General features: G+C 40.7%; 1 protein-coding gene across 1 annotated transcript; it reads right to left on the bottom strand.

Annotated features, from left to right (window-relative positions):
* Window positions 1-17,828: 17,828 nt before the first annotated feature.
* On the bottom strand, window positions 17,829-18,508 carry LOC129495757 (60S ribosomal protein L9-like). The gene has a single exon (XM_055303462.1). It carries the CDS (start codon window positions 18,506-18,508, stop codon window positions 17,930-17,932), a length of 579 nt encoding a protein of 192 aa, XP_055159437.1. The 3' UTR covers window positions 17,829-17,929.
* Between the last annotated feature and the right edge of the window lie 1,062 nt (window positions 18,509-19,570).

Here is a 19,570-nt window from a genome sequence, read left to right as displayed (position 1 = left end):
TGATGTTTATGGTAACTTTATTCATAATTGTCAAAATCTGGAAGCAGCCAAGATCTCTCTCAGTAGGTGTTATGGATGGAATGTTTATACTCCCAAATTAGTATATTGAAGCCCTAACCACCAATATGATGTATTAGGAGGTGGGGGTCTTTTAGGGGGAATTAGGTTTTTGTTTTTTTAAGATTTTATTTATTCATGAGGGCACACACACACACACAAGGAGGCAGACACACAGGCAGAGGAGGAGCAGGCTCCATGCAGGGAGCCCGACGCAGGACTCGATCCCGGATCTCCAGGATCACGCCCTGGGCTGAAGGCAGGCACCAAACCGCTGAGCCACCCAGGGATCCCAGGTAATAAGGTTTTGATGAAGTCATGAGAGTAGAGTCCCCACACTGGGATTAGTATCCTTCTAAGAGGAAGAGACACCAGAGCTTCCTTTTTCCATCATGTGCAGATACAGCCAGAAGGTGAGCATCTGCAAGCCAAGAAGGAGGCCCTCACAAAGTACAAAGAACCAAATATGCTGAGACCTTGATTTTAGACTTCTCAGCCTCCAGAGCTATTTTTTTGCTTAAGCCACTCAATCTATGGTATTTTGTTGCAGCACCATAAGCTGACTGAGACAGTAGGTGAAGGAATAAATAAAGCATGGTACATCCAGACAATGGAATGATAATTATTTAGCACTAAAAAGAAATGAGCTATCAAGCCATGAAAAGACATGAAGAAACCTTTTTTTTTTTTTTTTTGACATGAAGAAACCTTAAAAGCATATTACTAACTAAAGGAGCCAATGTGAAAAAGCTAAGTATTATAGTATGGTCCAACCATATCATACTTAGAAAAAGGCAAAACTATGAAGACAGTAAAAAAGATCAGTGGTCGCCAGGGATGGAAGGGAGAGGGGGATGAATAGGTGGAGCATAGAGGACTTTCAGAACTGTGAAACTAGGGATCCCTGGGTGGCGCAGCGGTTTGGCGCCTGCCTTTGGCTCAGGGCGCGATCCTGGAGACCGGGATCGAATCCCACGTCGGGCTCCTGGTGCATGGAGCCTGCTTCTCCCTCTGCCTGTGTCTCTGCCCCTCTCTCTCTGTCTCTGTGTGACTATCATAAATAAATTAAAAATTTAAAAAAAAAAAAAAAGAACTGTGAAACTATTCTGTATGATACTATAACTGTGGACACATGCTGTTTTACAGCTGTCAAAACCCATAGAATATACAGCACAAGAGTGAACCTTAACTTAAAGTATGGATTCTGAATGGTGCACCTGGGTGGCTCAGTTGGTTAAGCGTCTGCCTTCGGCTCAGGTCATGATCCCAGAGTCCTGGGATCAAGCCCTGTATTGCTTCCTGCTCTGCGGGGAGTCTGCTTCTCCCTCTCCCTCTGTCCCCTACCCCCAGTTCTGGTGCACACTCTATCAAATAAATGAATATAATCTTTTTTTTTAAAAAAAGTGGGATGCCTGGGTGGCTCAGCGGTTGAGTGTCTGCCTTTGGCTCAGGGCATGATCCTGGCCGGAGTCCCAGGATCAAGTCCCACATCGGGCTTCCTGCATGGAGCCTGCTTCTCCCTCTACCTGTGTCTGCCTCTGTGTGTGTGTGTGTGTGTGTGTCTCTCTCATGAATGAATGAATGAATAACTAAATATTTTTTAAAAAGTATGTATTCTGGGTGATAATGACATCTCAATGTAGATTCATCAGTTGCAACAAATGTACCACTCTAGTATGGGATGTCATTAGTGAGGGAAGCTGCATGTGATGACTGGTAGTATCTGGGAGCTCTCTGTACTTCCCAATTCAATTTTGCTGTGAACGTAAAGTGTTCTGAAATACAAAGTTCATTAAAAAAGAAAAAGAAAGAGTTCCATGAAAACTTCCCTGAACAAGACTAGCATCTTGGGTTTGAGAGTCTGGTGACTCTCAAGAGATGGGAGAAGTGAGGGTCCCTATCAGGGCCTTAAAAAGTTATAGGCAAGAAGATGAGATTATAAGAATGCTCTAAAACAATTACTTAGACAAATGAGGAGAAAAAAAAAGAAGGTCTATAAGCAGATAGACCACTATTTCTACTACTCTGCCTAGAGGCAGCAGTCAAATCCCTAGCAGTGGGATGGAGGTGAAGGGTAATAAAGGAGTCCCACTGCCCTGCAACAAGTCAAGAATGACTAAGTCCTACTGCGTGTATCTGTGGGATGCAGGGGGAGGGGGTGTTGTACCAGGGTCCCAAGAAATGTCAGAAAAAAACACTAGTAGGGAAATGAATGATACTGCCAGATCTTAGGGAGAAATTAGAGAAAATTTTAGAAAAGTATGTTTGTCTTGGTCATGTTTCAACAGTTTGGCAACTGGAATTCTCATTTAAGAAATCTTATAGTAGAGAGCTATATGCTACCAAACTGCAGAAAATGTTGGAATGGATACACACACTCCTTGGCTTTTTACTGCTGGACTAGTTTAACTATGATTGAAGTGTTGGCAGCCCATTGTATTCAACAAGAAAAATAGTGATTTGAGACATTTTGTAACTATCATGAGCTGCAGAGAAACCATATCAAGGAGGAAAAAACTGGATACATCTCAGACATTAGGGATGATTATTAGATCTGCTTTTATCATTTTATTTAGCATTTGATTCCCTAGTAAAGCCTTTTGCATAAGCCTATCTCCTACACTTTTCTAAACCTAATTTACGCACATTTCCATTTCTGGGTAAGATGGAAAATCTCACAATGGAAAACTGGTTCTCTTTTGGGAAAGGAGTGTTTTTTCTAATTGCTCCCATACTTTTGGTAATGAGCTTTTTTAAACATTTCTCCTGATCACGGTTCTAAGCTTCAAATATAACAGTGAAATTCCTTAAAAACAAGAAATAAGAAAAACGACTTTGAGGTGGGAGAAACCTGGAAAACGAATGAGGCATTTGGTGACACCTGATGCTCTGTGGGGGTGGGGGTGGGGAATACGCACAACCACCAGGTTTTGTGAAGGTAAGTATAGTCCCTGCAAACAGTCTTCCCTTTATATTTTACATTGGATAGCAAGAGGCACTGTAGGGCGGCTAATGCCAAGGGCTGTAGCTTTAGGCTTCCTGGGTTGGAAACCTGTGCTAGACATTTACTAACTCTGTACCCCGGGTAAGTGTCTTCAGTTCTCTGTCATGGCTTCTCTATCTGTCAAATCAGTGCAACAATAATAATGTATTTCTCACTGGTTGCTGTGAGACTTAAGAATTAGTTTATATAAAGCATTGCAACTATTACCTGGCAAGTAGTAAGATGTCCAATTAATGTTGGCTACTAAGTCCATTGAAGAGGCCTTCTGGGACACAGGCATTTGATGGCAACATGACCTAGTCTGATCGGGACATCAGGCATTCCCTGTCTCTTCCCGTCTCAGGAGGTGCTTTCGAGAATCACACAGCAACCACTTGCTATTGCCCATGAGTTTACAGGTTAACTGCGGGGCGGGGAGCGGGGGGTGCATCTTCTGGTCTCAGCTAAGCTTCATGCATCTGTGGTCCTCCACAAGCCAGCAAGGTGCGAATGCTTCCAGAGGTCGGCTGGCTATTGGCTGTGCCACTTCTCTTCCCCATATTGCCCTGTATTCTCCAGCAGCCTTTTCCAGCTGGGGTTCATCCACAGGGTTCTCAGGGTTTCCAGAAGGACAGCAAAAATACGCAAGGCCATTTGAGACCTAGACTCACAACTGGCGAATATTGCTTCTGTTGGATTCTCTTTGGGGAAGTGAGCTACAAGGCCAGCCCAGACTCAAGGGGTGGGTGAATGCCATCTCTCCATGGGAGGAGCTTTAACATCATCTTGCAAAGGGAAGTGGGTAAAGGGAAGAGAGTAAAGTGTAGCCACTTTTGCAGACAGTCTTCTGCACTACCCAGTTTAATAATTTCTTCTACAGCATTTCTGGCAGGTGGTCACATGGATCACCTTGAAAGACGAGCAGATCGCTGTTTTATAAGGCAGCTCTATGTTGGAAAGTTATTATTATGCCCCTGTAAAGACACTGACTCTCATAGAATCTTTGAATCATAGGATTGAAGGTCATCCAGGCAATGAACATGTTGAAGCCGGATTCCTGTACAGGAAGCCACAGGAAGTCTGCAATTTCCCTGGATTTGTCCCAGTTCTATCTTTTGGAGCAAAACAAAACATTATGTTTTTAAGAGATTCTTACCAAGGCCTACTTGGCCATTACATAACAGGTACATATTCCATTACAGTCCCTATTCATTTTTTTCATTCATTTATTCATACATTCAGTATCTATTAAACTGATTCCTAAGCCAGGCACTCATCTTAAAATGAGGAAGAGCGTGACATTTCAAATCACTTAGATTTACCTATCAGTCCCATTTTGCTACTTGCCAACAATGTAACTTAAGAAGTTACTTAATTTCTCTAATTCTCAGTTTCCTCATCTCACAAAAGAGTATGTAATTACCCTTACCTCACAGGGTGGTTGTGATAAATTAAATAACAAATACAAAGTGTCTGGCCTTTAGTAGACACTCAGTTAGTTAATGATAGCTATTGCCGTTATTATTTCTCTTAGGGGACTATCCTTGCCCTGGATGTTTCCTGGGATCTCACAGTCTCCTGTGGTCCTTGATTACTCCTCATGTCTTGGCAATAAGTAATACTTTACATCAGCAGCATAGCATAGCATAGCATAGCGGTTTGAATAAATGGCCCTTGCATTTGAATCCTGGCTCAGCCATTCACTAATCTGTGACTTAGACTCTTAAAGGTTTAGTTTAAGAATCTGAAAAATTAGAATAATAATTCATAGATTGGTATGAGGATTATGTGAGAGATAATCCTATACCATAAATAATATATGGGTTTTATGTACCCTTATATTATTTAACTATCATGAGCTGCAGAGACTCTATATCAAGGAGGGAAAAACTGGATACATCTCGGACATTAGGGATGATTATTAGATCTGCCTTATATTACTTAAGGGTACATAAAACCCATAGCATGGTGCCTGACATTTTCTAAGTCCCTCCATTGCCTGCTCTCCACCTAATGGAAGCTATGAATGTAATCCAGTGCATTGTCATGATGTGCAGCATGGTGTCGTGGGAAGACTAGAAGAAAACTTGAGTCAAGTCTTCACCTCAATGTGTAAGGAAGGGGATGGATCCTGAGGTCCCTAGGACAGCTTACAGTTCCAGTAGCCCATGATTCACTTCTTCTGGTTCTCTTATTCCTTTCATCAGAAACAGAATTAGGTAGGAGTGTCAGGGTGACCGTAGAGAGCCCAAGAAAGTGGAAATTCAAAGCCCTTCCAAGATTAAGTAATCTCTTACTGTGAGCGTCTCTTCTCTGCTTCCCAAGAATATGCTAGGCCACCCTCTCATTGACAATCATGTACTGTGGTCTAGAAGGCCAAAGTTAGGGAGAAATTGCCCTCTTTCGTCCAGAGTTTATGCCAGGAATTTAATAAAGTGCTAGATAGAATACAGGGTGTCACAGCAGCTGCAGGCAACTAGACAGAGACTGTTCTAGAAAGTAGAAATGCCACTGTCAAATGTTACAGTAAATGTTTAATAAACTTTATTGTTTTCTTACATTTCCCTTAATATGTCCTCAAAAGTGTAGAAAAACAACCTTTTGCCTCTTCCTCTACACCTTCTCATGTATGCTTTTTGTGATTTTCTTTTGAATGACGTCTTATATACATAACAGGTGTGGAAATAACCTAAAATTGAAAGACAGCGATAACTAACGGCCAGGGATTAATTTCCTGTCACTGGCTTAACTATTGTTCAGAGGTTAGAAAGGAAGATTGTAGCAAATTATTTCCTTCCAGGCTGAGAAGGAAATGCCTTATGCTCTGGCTAAGCATGCTCTTTGAAAAAAAATTGATCTGTCTTGGCAAATGATGTCCTTAAGGATAAGTCTCCCAGACCTGAGGACTGGATCTAAGATGAGACGGAGAAGTTTGCACAACAATGGTGGGTCTTGTGTTTGCCTGTTTGTTTTTCCTTAATGCCAAGAGCTCCCACTAGTGTTAAAACATATCCACAGGAAATACTCAGAGCAACCCATGATTCTGGCTAGCTTAAGTGAAAGATCTGGTGTGCCTGTGCTCTGGTCATCACATAGTACTTAGAGCAACCTATCCAGGCTAACAGCTACAGGCAGGCTAATCTTGTTATTGTTGGCTTAGGTTCCATATAGGGCTTAACATTCCTTTTATGTTTATCCTTTCCTCAAAGGCTCCCTTGTAAGTTATCTAAAAAATCTACCATATTTAACAATGTAGTTGAGCAAAGAAAAAAATATATATAGTGATAATATATATAATGAAATCTAATCTGGGGATCCCTGGATGGCTCAGCCGTTTAGTGCCTGCCTTCAGCCCAGGGTAAGGTCCTGGAGGCCCGGGATGGAGTCCCACATCGGGCTCCCTGCATGGAGCCTGCTTCTCCCTCTGCCTGTGTCTCTGCCTTTTTCTCTGTGTCTCTCATGAAAAAATAAATAAAATCTTTAAAAAAAAGAAATATAATCTACACTTTTATATTATATATTATTTATCTATATAGTGAAATATTATATATATATATATTTTTTTTCAACCCTCATGATAGAATGTTCCATTCCTTCAACACCACTGCAAGGGCAGTCATGTCTTGTCAAATTCCTGTCAATCTCAACTGGAATGTTGTTCTCTAAGCAGCTAACAATATAGAGACATATCTATGTTATTTGTACAAAAAATAAGTATCCAGATACTAGTCTGTTCTCTTAAAACACTGAAAGAGAGAGATTGTGGGAGATAGTGCTAGTTTAGGCACAAAATAGTAGAGTTTGTAATAAATCAAGGCCCATAATGTATTAGAGCTATTATAAAACTTTTGTGAACATTTATAAATCTTTCTTATCTCTAAGAATGTAATAAGGAGGGGTGACTGGGTGGCTGACTCGATTGCATCTAACTCTTGATTTCAGCTTAGGTCATGATCTCAGGGTCATGAGATCTAGCCCTGCGACTGGCTCCACACTCAGCTCAGAGTCTGCTTGTCCTTCACCCTCCTCCTTCTCCTCTGACCCTCCTCCTATGCACTGTCTCTCTTTCTCTCAAATAAATAAATAAAATCTTGGAAAAAAAAAGAATTTAATAAGGAAAAGTCAGTCAGACATAAACATACCTTGCAGTGTATTATGGGTAAAGCCTTGTGGCCTGTCATAGTGGTGTCAGAAAAATCACCCCTGAGAACAAAATAGTTATTAGCAAGAAAACATCACTGTGGCAGGCCCATCAAAAATTATTTGGACATAATTGCAAACTTCTATAACGTACGATAATTAGTTTTCCGTAACATGGCTTTAACAGTATGATAATTAAGTCAGGTAAAAAACAAAACAAAACAAGCCAGTCCATACTATAGGAAGAATAGAAAGACTGAAATCACTAGACAAGAGACAAAGAATAACATGGGAGAGAAAGAAACCATTCAGCAAAGACATCCACGGAACTACAGATCTAGAAGTGTTGGGAGCCAAGTCAGCCTACCATCACTCCATGGACCTCCTGTATATTGCCCTGCCCCCCATGATAAAGTTTTGGAAATATTTTAGATGATAATTATAATGAACATTTATTGAGTACTTACCATGAGTCAGACATTTGCTGAATGGTTGCATCATCTTGCTTGGTTCTGCCAGTAACCGCCCTCCTAAGAGGTAGGTACTATTATCATTGCCATTTTACAGCTGGCTCCTGGAGACTGAGTAACTTGCCTAAGGTAACACAGCGAGGAAGTGAGAGGGCCAGAAAGGGAATGAACCCACATCTCTCTGGCTTGGACCCTCTACCCACCATTTGCCTGTTGCTCAGCTGTGATCCCCTGTGCATCCCAGGGGTCTAGGTCTGCGCTACAGTATAGGGAAACCACTAACTGCACGTGGTGCCTCAAATTAATTTAAAATTAAATAAAGTTTAAAATTCAGTTCCTCAGGGTGCCTAGGTGGCGTGGTCAGTTAAGCGTCTGACTCCTGGTTTTGGCTCAGGACATGATCTCAGAGTCGTGAGACCGATTCCTGCCTCTGGCTCCATACTCAGGGTGGAATCTGCTTCTTTTCCTCTGTCCCTCCTTCCTCTCTCTCTCTCTCTCTCTCTCTCTCTCTCAAATAAATAAATAAATAAATAAAATCTTTTTAAAAATAAGATAAAATAAGCTTATTCATCATGGAGACCACTTGATAACTGTTTCCTGTGATTGGAGGTAGTGTAAAAGAAAAAATTCCTACCTCCATTTGCCTAATAGCTTCACTTTCTCAAGTTTGGTTTTTCTTCTGTAATTCTTCCTTCTTTCCTCTACCCCTGAAAAGGTGGGAGATTTCAATATTTTGTGGAAAAGACCATCACCTTCTGGATTGGGAAAGTCCCTCCTCACTTTCTCACATGGGGTCTTTGCTTACCCCGTCATGTCACATTTAGTTGTTCATGGATCTGTCATCTCCCTCACTAGCTGGACGACACTGACCACTTGCAAGCAGAGATAGTTACACCTCCTTGCATCCTTAATTCTTTTTTTTTAAATATTTTATTTTAAAAATTTTATTTATTTATTCATGAGAGACACAGAGAGAGAGGCAGAGACATAGGCAGAGGGAGAAGCAGGTTCCCTTCGGGGAGACCAAAGCGGGACTCGAAACCAGGACCCTGGGATCACCACTTGACCCGAAGGCAGATGCTCAACCACTGAGACACCCAGGTACCCTGCATCCCTAATTGGTATCCCAGGGCCTGGCAGACCTAAAGAGCTCAGAATAGAGCACTGGAATGAATGAATATTACAGTTTATGAAACATATTCATTTATTCATCATCAAAATATTTTACATAGAAAATTTGAATACAAGAAACACATGCCAGAAACTTTACTGATATTAATTTTAATATATGAGGAATACATGTACTTAAAATACCGTGAACTGTGCTCTTTATCATTTGGTTCCTCTTAATCCCGTCGATTTTTCAGCAATTTCCAGCAGATGGCACCAATAAATATTGTCACAGGACTGAACTGGAAATTGGTTGATATTTTTTGACATGTACCTAAAAAAAAAAAGCAAAATGAGTAACACTTAGTTCAAATGATAATAATAACTAGCATTTATTTAGCATTTTCCAGTCAACAAAGTGCTTTTATACCCTTGTCTTAATTGTCTTCCGAATTCTGTCAAAGTACTGAGAAAATTTTATTATGCATTTTAGATTTTTGTTGACATCTCATGTAGTCACAGTAACAGGATAATTTATGCCAGTTAATGACTGTATTGTTAGTTTATATTTATGACACACCAATCTTTCAAAGACCAAAACTTTCTATGAAAAAATTTGGGCATGATCCTACACATGAGAACTGAACAGTCACTCAGACACTAATAATTTAGTGAACTATTCTTCTGGCTCATTAAACAGTAATGATTCCTTTCATTTATATAGTGTGCTGTGGAGGCAAAGTGCTTGCACAGACACAGCACACTATATAAGTGAAAGGAATCATTACTTGCAACAGCTTTATAATGCGGGTAAGAAACTAGCTCTCTTCCTGTCCTTTCCCATTCTTCATTCCTCCTCTTGGGCAATGTTGCTGCCTTTTCCAGCTTCACTAGCACAGCCTTAGTATGTCATAAATTTTGGCAAAACTCCAGAGACACATGAATGGCAATTAATATTGGTTTCATTTTAAAAATTACAGGGAAATAGTCAAGTTAAAACTCATGTCTCAGGGCACAGAGTTATCTGACACCAGGGTCCCAAACAGGAATGTCTACCTTTCCTCTCCCTTCCCAGCTAGACGGAGTCATGTTTCCTCCCCACAGCTTCTAGAAACCACTACCATAATTTCTATCTCTATGGATGTGTCTATTCTGAAACAGTTTCTATAAATGGGATCATTCAATGTGTGTGCTTTGTGGCTAACATTCTCCTAGCACAGTATTTTCAAGATTCGTTCATGTCTGTTGGGTTTGGTTGGTGTATAGTATTGTTTAATTCTATTTTCTTACTGATTTTCTGCTGGGTTGTTCTATTATTAAACGTGGGGTAAAGAATGATTCTACCCTTTTGTTCTTACCCTGTAACTTGAAGTATTGTATATAAAGTGCCTTCCGAAAAATAGATGAAATAATTACAATAAATTATAATAAATTAATATATTTACAATTCATTGTAAGTGTAACAGGAGAGAAAAACAGAAGTAAAAATGTAAAAACTGCAACATATGGGCAGCCCGGGTGGCTCAGGGGTTTAGCGCCGCCTTCAGCCCAGGGCGTGATCCTGGAGAGCCGGGATACAGTCCCAGGTCAGGCTCCCTGCAGGGAGCCTGCTTCTCCCTCTGCCTGTCTCTGCCCTCCCACCCCCCTACCCCCCTATGTCTTTCATGAATAAATAAATAAAATCTTTAAAAAAAAACCTGCAACATATGATGATCTTATACCTTTTAAATGGCCCAATGGGTAAAGAGTTTCTATTGGGATAAGAAGCCAAATTTTGAGGGGGTCAAAAAAAGGATTATGTTGATTCTTTTGTCTTGTTAAAATGGGACTTTACAGAATAGTAATCAAGTTTACACAAAAGTGTCTGTTGCAAAGTGTCTTTTGCAAGTCAGAAAAGGATTTTCTGATAAATGAGTCAAAGATGGCAGCATAAGTTACTTGCAAAGGCATAAGAGAATCAGGCTGATGCAATGTGTGTTACTTTCAGGATCAAATATACAGCATGGTGACCAGTCACCAGTACTGTATTATATACTTGAAATTTGCTAAAAGAGTAGCTCTTAAATGTTCTCAACACACACACACACACACACACACACACAAATGGTAATTATGAGGTGTTGGAGGTGTTAACTAACTTTATTAAGGTAATCACGTTGCAGTACACATGTGTATCAAATCACCATATTGCACACCTTAAAATTTACACAATGTTATATATCAATTATATCTCAATAAGGCTGGAAAATAAAACAAAAAATGTGCAGTATTTTCCTGCATTTGTCAATGCCACTTTTGCTGGATGGGCTATCAGTGCATGCAGAGCAACTCGCCAAGTCTTGGCAGAAGTGCTGCTTCAGGGGATCCCTGGGTGGCTCAGCGGTTTGGCGCCTGCCTTTGGCCCAGGGCGCGATCCTGGAGTCCCGGGATCGAGTCCCGCGTCGGGCTCCCGGCATGGGGCATGGAGCCTGCTTCTCCCTCTGCCTGTGTCTCTGCCTCTCTCTCTGTGTCTATCATAAGTAAATAAATAAATAAAGAAGTGCTGCTTCATCAGGAGAAGTATTAACTTTAATATCTAGCCCTGAGTCCTGACACATGCATAACCCGATTTCGAGAATTTAATTGGCATGCTTGACTTAAGATTAAGGACTGTCTACATTGAGTTGATGAGGATGTGGAGAGAGGGGAACCTTCTTGCACTGCTGGTGGAAATGCAAACTGGTGGAGCCACTCTGGAAAACAGTGTGGAGTTTCCTCAAAAAGTTAAAAATAGAACTACCCTATGATCCATCAATCACAAAAATACAGATTCAAAGGAGTACGTGTACCCCTATGTTTATAACAGCACTATCAACAATAGTCAAACTATGGAAAGAGCCCAAATGTCCACCAACTGATGAACGGATAAAGAAGTGGTATATATATACAATGGAATATTACTCAGCCATCAAAAAGAATGAAATCTTGCCATTTGCAATGACATGGATGGAACTAGAGTGTATTATGCTAAGTGAAATAAAAGAAAGACCAGTACCATATGGTCTCGCTCATATGAGGAATTTAGGAAACAAGATAGATGGGGAGGGCGGGAAGAGAGAGGGATACAAACCATAAGAGACTCTTAATGATAGAGAACAAACAGGGTTGATGGAGGGAGGTGGGGAGGGGTGGGCTAATGGGTAATGGGGATTAAGGAGGGCACCTGTCGTGATGACTGCTGGGTGCCATATGTAAGATAAACCACTGAATTCTACATCTGAAACCAATATTGCACTGTATGTTAATTAAAATCTAAAAAAATTTTTGAAAAGGAAAGAATTGTCTACCTTGAGATTTCATAATGTACTTTGTTCTTCACCATGCTTGATTCAGCAACTTAGTGACCTTGTAGTTGCAGGCATGTTTGCCATCTCTTTTTCCTTTCTACCTTACATAATGAAGGAATTTTTTAAGGCTTAAGTAAAGAACCAAAAGGAATGACTGTGGAGTTGATCTCCTGGGAGAAGTTTGAAAATTTGGGACTCCTTTCTTCTAGACTGTGCTTCCTCCTCTTAGCACGGCAGGACCTGGGGTCTCTGGTTCCAGCAGTCTTCACTGGGCTCAGGTGATTTTATGATGTCTAGTTACATTCAGATTTGTGATCTTCTAGGGTAAGACACTGTACTGGGGGAGGCTGGTTAGACCACAGAGGGATCACCATGACCTTCAAGCCTGTTCATTTTCATCTGTCAGACAAATAGATTTTGCTTTTGTTGTATACAGGGTTAGGGCAAGCATATTGTTCTGAGAGGAAGGATGATGTCATTTCTTTGCTAACTGTAGTCATTGTTCAGGAACATATTGATATGGTTCTATAGCTGGGTTTATAAGTGTTTTGCTTGTAAATGGCCGAGGTATGCATGGACATCTTTGTCTAGACAGGCTTTGGCACTCACAGGAAATCTCTGTTTTTCCTTTTCCCTTGGTCCCTGAAATGTGCACAAAGTCCTTTCCCTTGTTCTTTACCACTCCTCAGACTATGTTCTAGGGTCCTCTGATTTATCCATCAGGATTCAGTAATAGATAATAGAACACTCTTTTGCTGGTTTTAGCAAGAAGGGATTCAATATAAAAAATTAGGTGCTTATAGAACTTCAAGAGGGGCTGGAGGGACAGGTTCTAGGCTAAACTCCCGGGGATGAGCTCTAATTCAGCTCCACATAACTGACCTGGCAAAGGAATTGCTAGAAAAGAAGAGGAGAGAAACTTAGGATCTTGGTCAAAGTTTTTGCCACAACTGTGTCATTGATTAGATATACGGATCAACATTGTTTTATTATGTTAAGACTGGGGAAAAACTGGGGCACCTGGGTGGCTCAGTGGTTGAGTGTCTGCCTTTGGCTCAGGTTGTGATCCTGGGGTCCTGGGATCGAGTCCCACATCAGATTCCCCACAGGGAGCCTGCTTCTCCCTCTGCCTATGTCTCTGCCTCTCTCTGTGTGTCTCTCATGAATAAAAAGAATCTTGAAGAAAAAAAAAAAAAGGATTGGGAAAAAACTGACCTGTCTCTTGGGCCCATCCAATATGGTCCACAGACCTGCAACATCAAATCCCCCAAGAGCTTGTTTACAAATGCAGAATCTTGGGCTTCCACCCCTACCCTGATGAATTCAAAGCACTGAGGGAGGGCAGAGCCCAGAAATTTGTGCTAACCAAGTCCTCTAGGTGATAGACACAGCAAGGGTGACCAACCGTCCTGGTTTGCCAGGAACTGTTGAAGAGATCTGTGGGGTTTGGGGCTTGCATTGCTAAAACTTGAAAAACCCTGGGGAGGACAGGACCAAGTGGTCAGCTCAGATGCAGCACTAGTTTGGGAAATACATCTTTGGCCATCTGTGTAGACGCTTGTTGGTGGGGAGTGGAGGGGAGATTTGTGACTCATAGATAGAAGGGACAATATTATCGGGGCAAAGTGACAGTGAAATTCTGCTCACTGAAAATAACTTTAGTCAAAATAGCAAAATGCTCATTTGTCACTACTTGTCATATACCACAGAAAGAAGGTGCCAAAATTCCCAGCTGAATGACTTGAGAGTCATATGACAAATTGAGAAAGCACGTGTTGCAGAGGAATGTCCACATGCCATACACATTCAGTTGTACAACGTTTTTTTCCTATAACTGAATTTAATTTTAATCTCAAGCCCCCCCTTCCCCCCCCACCCCAGTATGGTAGCATAACTTAATCCCAGCCATTTTAGAGAAAACCCAGTCAAATCAGAGTGTTTTAATTCCAATTCAGGTTTTTTTTTTTTTTCAGTCAATTCAAGATTTTCACCACCCTCCCCACCCCATTCCCTGGATTATGGCTAAATTCCAGGAGCTCTGGATCCCTGGGTGGTGCAGTGGTTTGGCACCTGCCTTTGGCCCAGGGCGCGATCCTGGAGACCCGGGATCAAATCCCACATCGGGCTCCCGGTGCATGGAGCCTGCTTCTCCCTCTGCCTATGTCTCTGCCTCTCTCTCTCTGTGACTATCATAAATTAAAAAATAAAAAATAAATTCCAGGAGCTCTCCCAGAGCCACAGGGTTGGAGGTCAGGGAGGTGGATGTCCCCTTCTTATATTTCTGGAGATGTGCATCACCCCACTGGAAGTTTGTAGGACATCTGGGTTCTCCATCTGATCTCTGGTAGTGGGTCCAAGAAGGTCACTTTGCCTCCCTCTTTTCTCCATCTCAAAGTATCTTCAGGCCCTCTGACCTTCCTTAGCTACATTTGAGCCCCTCATTATGGAGTGGGAAGGGCTTACAAACATACATTCTGGATGTCCTCCCACAGTACCCCAGGGTTGTAGGCGATCTATTATGGTTGTCTCAGGCTCTATCTGCCTAGACATATCAGTTGCCATTTCTATTACAGATAACTCACCACATAGGCCTGGAGCGATTACAGGAGGCTTGTCACCTGGATTTTCACCTGGGAGCAAGGCACAGAACCTCTGCTCTTGAATCCCCCCCAATCTGTCTGAATTTTCTTTGGAGGATTCAGTCGTGAATCTTCTGGCACAGGAACCTGCTCAGGACCCACAACGTCCTTCTCCTCACTGACTTTCAGTTCCTCCCTTCATCCCCCAGTCCAAAGAATGGTTATCTCAACCCAAGTGGGAAAATTTGCATAATCAAGGACTACTCTCAATTTGTATTTATGGCATCAATTTTATACCTTGAGTTCTTCAGCATTGGAACAGAAACTGCTATTTGCAACCCTATAGCCACTCTCTTTCTACTTCTGATTTTATTTTAGAGCATATACCCTACAAAAGATTACAATTTCTAGGCTCTTTTGCAGCTAAGCATAGCCACGTGACTAAGTTCTGGCAAATGAAATACAAGCATGAGTGTTCATGGGACCTCTGTGCTGCCTAGGTAAGTGATCTGACTCCACAGGAAGGAATACTTTTTTGCCTTTCCCTAGTTCCTATTGCCTAGATATCCCTAGATGTAAAGATAATGGTGGGAGCTCTAACAACCATTTTGTACCAGGAGGTAATTCTAAGGCTGTAAGCCAGTACTAGGAGGGAACTAAAATACAGGTGAAAACTGAGTATCTGGTGACAATGTCAGATCTACACACCAGCCTTCTTTTACAAGAAAGAGAAACTTTATTTAAGTCTTTGCACTTCATGCTATATCTTACAAGGTTAACAGAGGTTTTCCTGAAAAATCCTTTTTCTTAAGCCATTTTTTCTGCCATTTGTTTACAAGATCTATGTTGAAACTCAAAAGCTAAAATTGAGCTCTTTCTGTTTCCTTGAGTTTATATTCTTTTCGAGAACCATGAGGAGGACATCTTCTTGCTGCCTGAAAGAATCGAAAGAAAGAAGCAAATATTAATATTTAAAAATGTTATATCTTCACACATGAAATTTATCCATGTAATCACCAGGCCTTGGATTAAAGCTTAGAATTTAGAGCTTTAAAAATCTAAGAGAAGCTTTATAGAGAAATAAAAAGTTGTCAATAAATTTAATGATGTCTGCAAGCAGCTCTACAGGAGTTTGAAAACTGGCCACCAATAATATATTCTGAACTCTCTCTCCCAGCTCCTACTCAACACCCAAGTATTTTCCCCTCAACAATTGAAGAGTCAACGTCTGTATCATATTTCTTTGTATCACCTACTGAATTTCACAGTATGCCCTTAGTTAGCATTTGCTTCTTGCTCTGGGTTGGGTTGCCCCTTTAATGAATAGTACAAGCAATCAACCTCATGAATAACTTACTCTCCACTGTTGATAATTACAGCAAATTCTATTCCTTCCTAAGGAAGTAACGCTTAGTCAATCGTGGTTAACTAAATTAAAAATTAAGTTTCCTCAAATAGATATATATCACAGGGCATGTCTGCCTTTCTTGATTTTATTTTTCTGCAAGTTTGTAAATGGAAGCACAACATCCCACCCAAAAATATGCCACTTTGGCACATTATTTTAAACAAAAGTTATTCAAGAAAAAGCTGGTGGTTACAAGGAGACTCTCACCGCCCTTCATCTCCCTGTAAGCAGGAAGTAAACCTCCCATGTGAAGGTATCCCCCTAGACCAGGAAGCTAGAAGTCATCCTTTAAAAAAAGGGGGAGGGGGGCGGCCCCGGGGCGGCCTCGGTGGCTCAGCGGTTTAGCGCCACCTTCAGCCCAGGGCGTGATCCTGGGGACTGGCGCGGGGGTCCAGTCCCACGTCGAGTCCCACGTTGAGTCCCACGTCGGGCTCCCTGTATGGAGCCTGCTTCTCCCTCTGCCTGTGTCTCTGCCTCTGTCTCATGAATAAATAAAATCTTTAAAAATAAAAAAATAAAAAATAATTTAAAAAAAGATTTTATTTATTTATTCATGAGAGACACACAGAGAGAGGCAGAGACACAGGCAGAGGGAGAAGCAGGCTCCATGCAGGGAGCCTGATATGGGATTCAATCCCGGGTCTCCAGAATCACACCCTGGGCTGAAGGTGACGCTAAACCATTGAGTCACCCGGGCTGCCCTAGAAGTCATCCTTTGGTCAGTGATAGGAAATACAAAGCCAAGAAAATTGTATACACAAACTTTGTTACTTCATTAATTTACTACCCAAGCCCAAACCCCACTGTTTTGCCAATTCTTCACAAATTTGTTGTTTCTCTGTCTAAAAAGCATACAAGTTGACTGCTTTGGTCACTTTTTTGAGTCTCATATCTTTAAGGCTCCCATATGTATGAACCTAAATGTGTTTTTCTCCTGTTAATCTCTCATGTCAACTTAATTATTAGACCAAAGGCCCTAGCAGGGAAGAAGGAAAAAGCTTTTCTCCCCAACAGTTGTGACTAATTTGGTTACCTAATTTGCTGGTATGGATGTTGAGTTAGCTCAGCAATCTAGAGAAGTAGAATTAATTCAATAATTTATATTTATATTAGAATATAGTCAAATAAAAGGTATTTATGTTTCATCTCTAAGAATATAGTCCCCTTTTGAAGATTTACTTCCTTCCTTTTATTAGATATTCATAAGACATAATTTCAAGTTTTATAGTGTCAATTTAAATTAATTAACTTGATTCTTTGATAAGCATTGTAGCCCTGACCATGTTGACCAGGAGACTATATAACTCATATTTTTTTCATGACAGTCTTGATTTTTGACTGTTTATACTCCACCTCATTCCACAAAGAACGGTCATAAGAATGTACGCAATAATACCAATAAAATTCAAATACAGAATCATGACCAAGGAAAATAAAGAGGAAAATTGAGATCAGATAAAAGAAAACATAAATATGTAAAACCCAGGAATCTGTGCCAGCAATTGTTTCCCATTTGTCTCTGAGCTTCCAGAAAGCCAAAGCAAAAGAGAAGACACAGTAAGTCACATAATTCTCATTATTAGAAAAAAGGAAGCAGACAATTTCCTCAGGAGGTGCTTATGTTGTCCTGGCAGCAAATTCTCACAGAAATTATTTGGGATTACCTAGGATGCCCTGAGTTGTGTAGGGGACGAAATCCTCAAGAATATTCACAAAGTAGCAAATTGTGACTCACTTTCTTTCTTTTTCTTTTTTTCCCAAATCAGTATAGTTTTTATTGCATTCTTAAGGTATCACAAATAAGTCTGAAAAATCATCTGGCATCTTGCTGTTTCCGTTGCTGGACAACTCAGATCTTATTCATCAGCCTGCTGAACTGTTCCTTTTTCAGAAACATAGATACCATCCCAAAATTTTCTGATATCCTTGTCTTTAACAGTTGTCGCTTGCTGAATCGAAGCAGCTGAGTTCGAAACAAGCTCAATGTCATTTCCTTCGAGAATTAACTCATCTTTTTGGGCTTGAGATACAGAACAAGCAACACCTGGCCTCATCCAAACCCCGTGAATATATTTTTCACCTAAGAAATTTCTGATTTCAACAAGAGAACCATTCTCCTGAATAACAACGTTGATGGGGAAGTGAGCATACACCGATGTCATCTTGTAACAGAAGCCCTGTGTGACACCCTTGATCATGTTCCGTATGTGACTACACATCGTGCAAACAGTAGTCAGTTCTTTTGTATTTCCCCACCATTTGTCAACTCGGAGCCTCTTCTTTTTCTTTCCGAGAAGACTGAGTTCTACATTGATGTGATTGAAGTCCCTTCGCAGGGTTCCTCTGGGGCCCTTCACGATCACAGTGCGTCCCTTCAGGGTGTTGTCGACATTTTCTGGAATGTTGACAGTCTGATTGCTGAGAATGGTCTTCATTCTCGTAATAGATGCGGCAAAGAGAACTGTAACTCACTTTCTTTAACTTTATTTTTTTTTATTTTTTTTACTTTTTATTTTTTTTACTTTTTTTTTTTTTTTTTTTTTTTACTTTCTTTAACTTTAAACCAAAGCTAAGGAAATAACTCTTAATTAAGATTCAGTGAATGACCTCCCAAAGTGGTGTTCCCAGGGAACAATGTTCTGAAGGAAACTCAGGGGATTGTCCTTTAAAAAAAAAATGTGCTCCATATGAAAATAAGTTTAGGAATCTCTGAGTTAACCAGTCAAGTTTTTTTGTTGCAGAATTTTTCAGAAACTTTGATATACTATACATTGTGGTTCTCAAAAGCAAAAACCAAAAAACGGCCATAGGGTGAAGCGTTTTTTATTTTACCAGAGAAGCTTTTTCTTCTGAGGCTCACCTGTGAAAAATCTCCGAATTCTGTGACACACAGTTTGGAAAGAATGAACCATGATTGCCTGCTGGAAATGCAATCATGAGAGGGCAGTGCAGCGGTTTTTGTGGTTAATAGCACGTGTGTTGGTCTTGGGCAGTTTTGGGTACTAATCCTGTCTCTAATGCCTACTAGTTGCATGACTTTGAAAAAGTTAACCAAACTCACTGAGTTAGTTTCCTCATTCATAACATGAAATGCATTAATTAGACAAGTATTTGGCCCAAGGAACAGAAAATTTGTCAGTTACTTCAGGGTTTATTTTTCTATTCTAATAATAAGTCCACATTTGGGCCATTCAGGGCCCTTGTAGCTCTTCATGAACATTGGCTCTTTCTGCTTTGACATCCTCAGCATGGAGGCATCCATCTTCATGCTTGCTGTCCCATGGTTGCAAAATGGCTGCTGCACCCTCATCCTCACATCAGCATTCCAGTCATGAAGAAGAAGGAAAGGGATATAAATGTCTTTTGGGTAGCCAAGCCATAGTGCCAGCCATAGGGGTTGTAAAAGAAACTTCCTGAAATAATTATTTTGAAAATTAAGTGAGATAGTGAATATGCTTGCATAGTGCCTAGTAGTGGTTAGTGGTCAAGAAACATCA

The sequence above is a fragment of the Nyctereutes procyonoides genome, unplaced genomic scaffold, assembly GCF_905146905.1.
Source record: "Nyctereutes procyonoides isolate TBG_1078 unplaced genomic scaffold, NYPRO_anot_genome, whole genome shotgun sequence".
In the NCBI taxonomy this organism is placed as follows: Eukaryota; Metazoa; Chordata; class Mammalia; order Carnivora; family Canidae; genus Nyctereutes; species Nyctereutes procyonoides.
The sequence above is the reverse complement of the archived record's forward strand: the minus strand, read 5'-3'. Positions and strand labels throughout refer to the sequence as shown.

Bases quoted from the DNA above. Each gene is read 5' to 3' on its own strand.
- LOC129495757 (XM_055303462.1), bottom strand. From the start codon at position 18,508: ATGAAGACCATTCTCAGCAATCAGACTGTCAACATTCCAGAAAATGTC.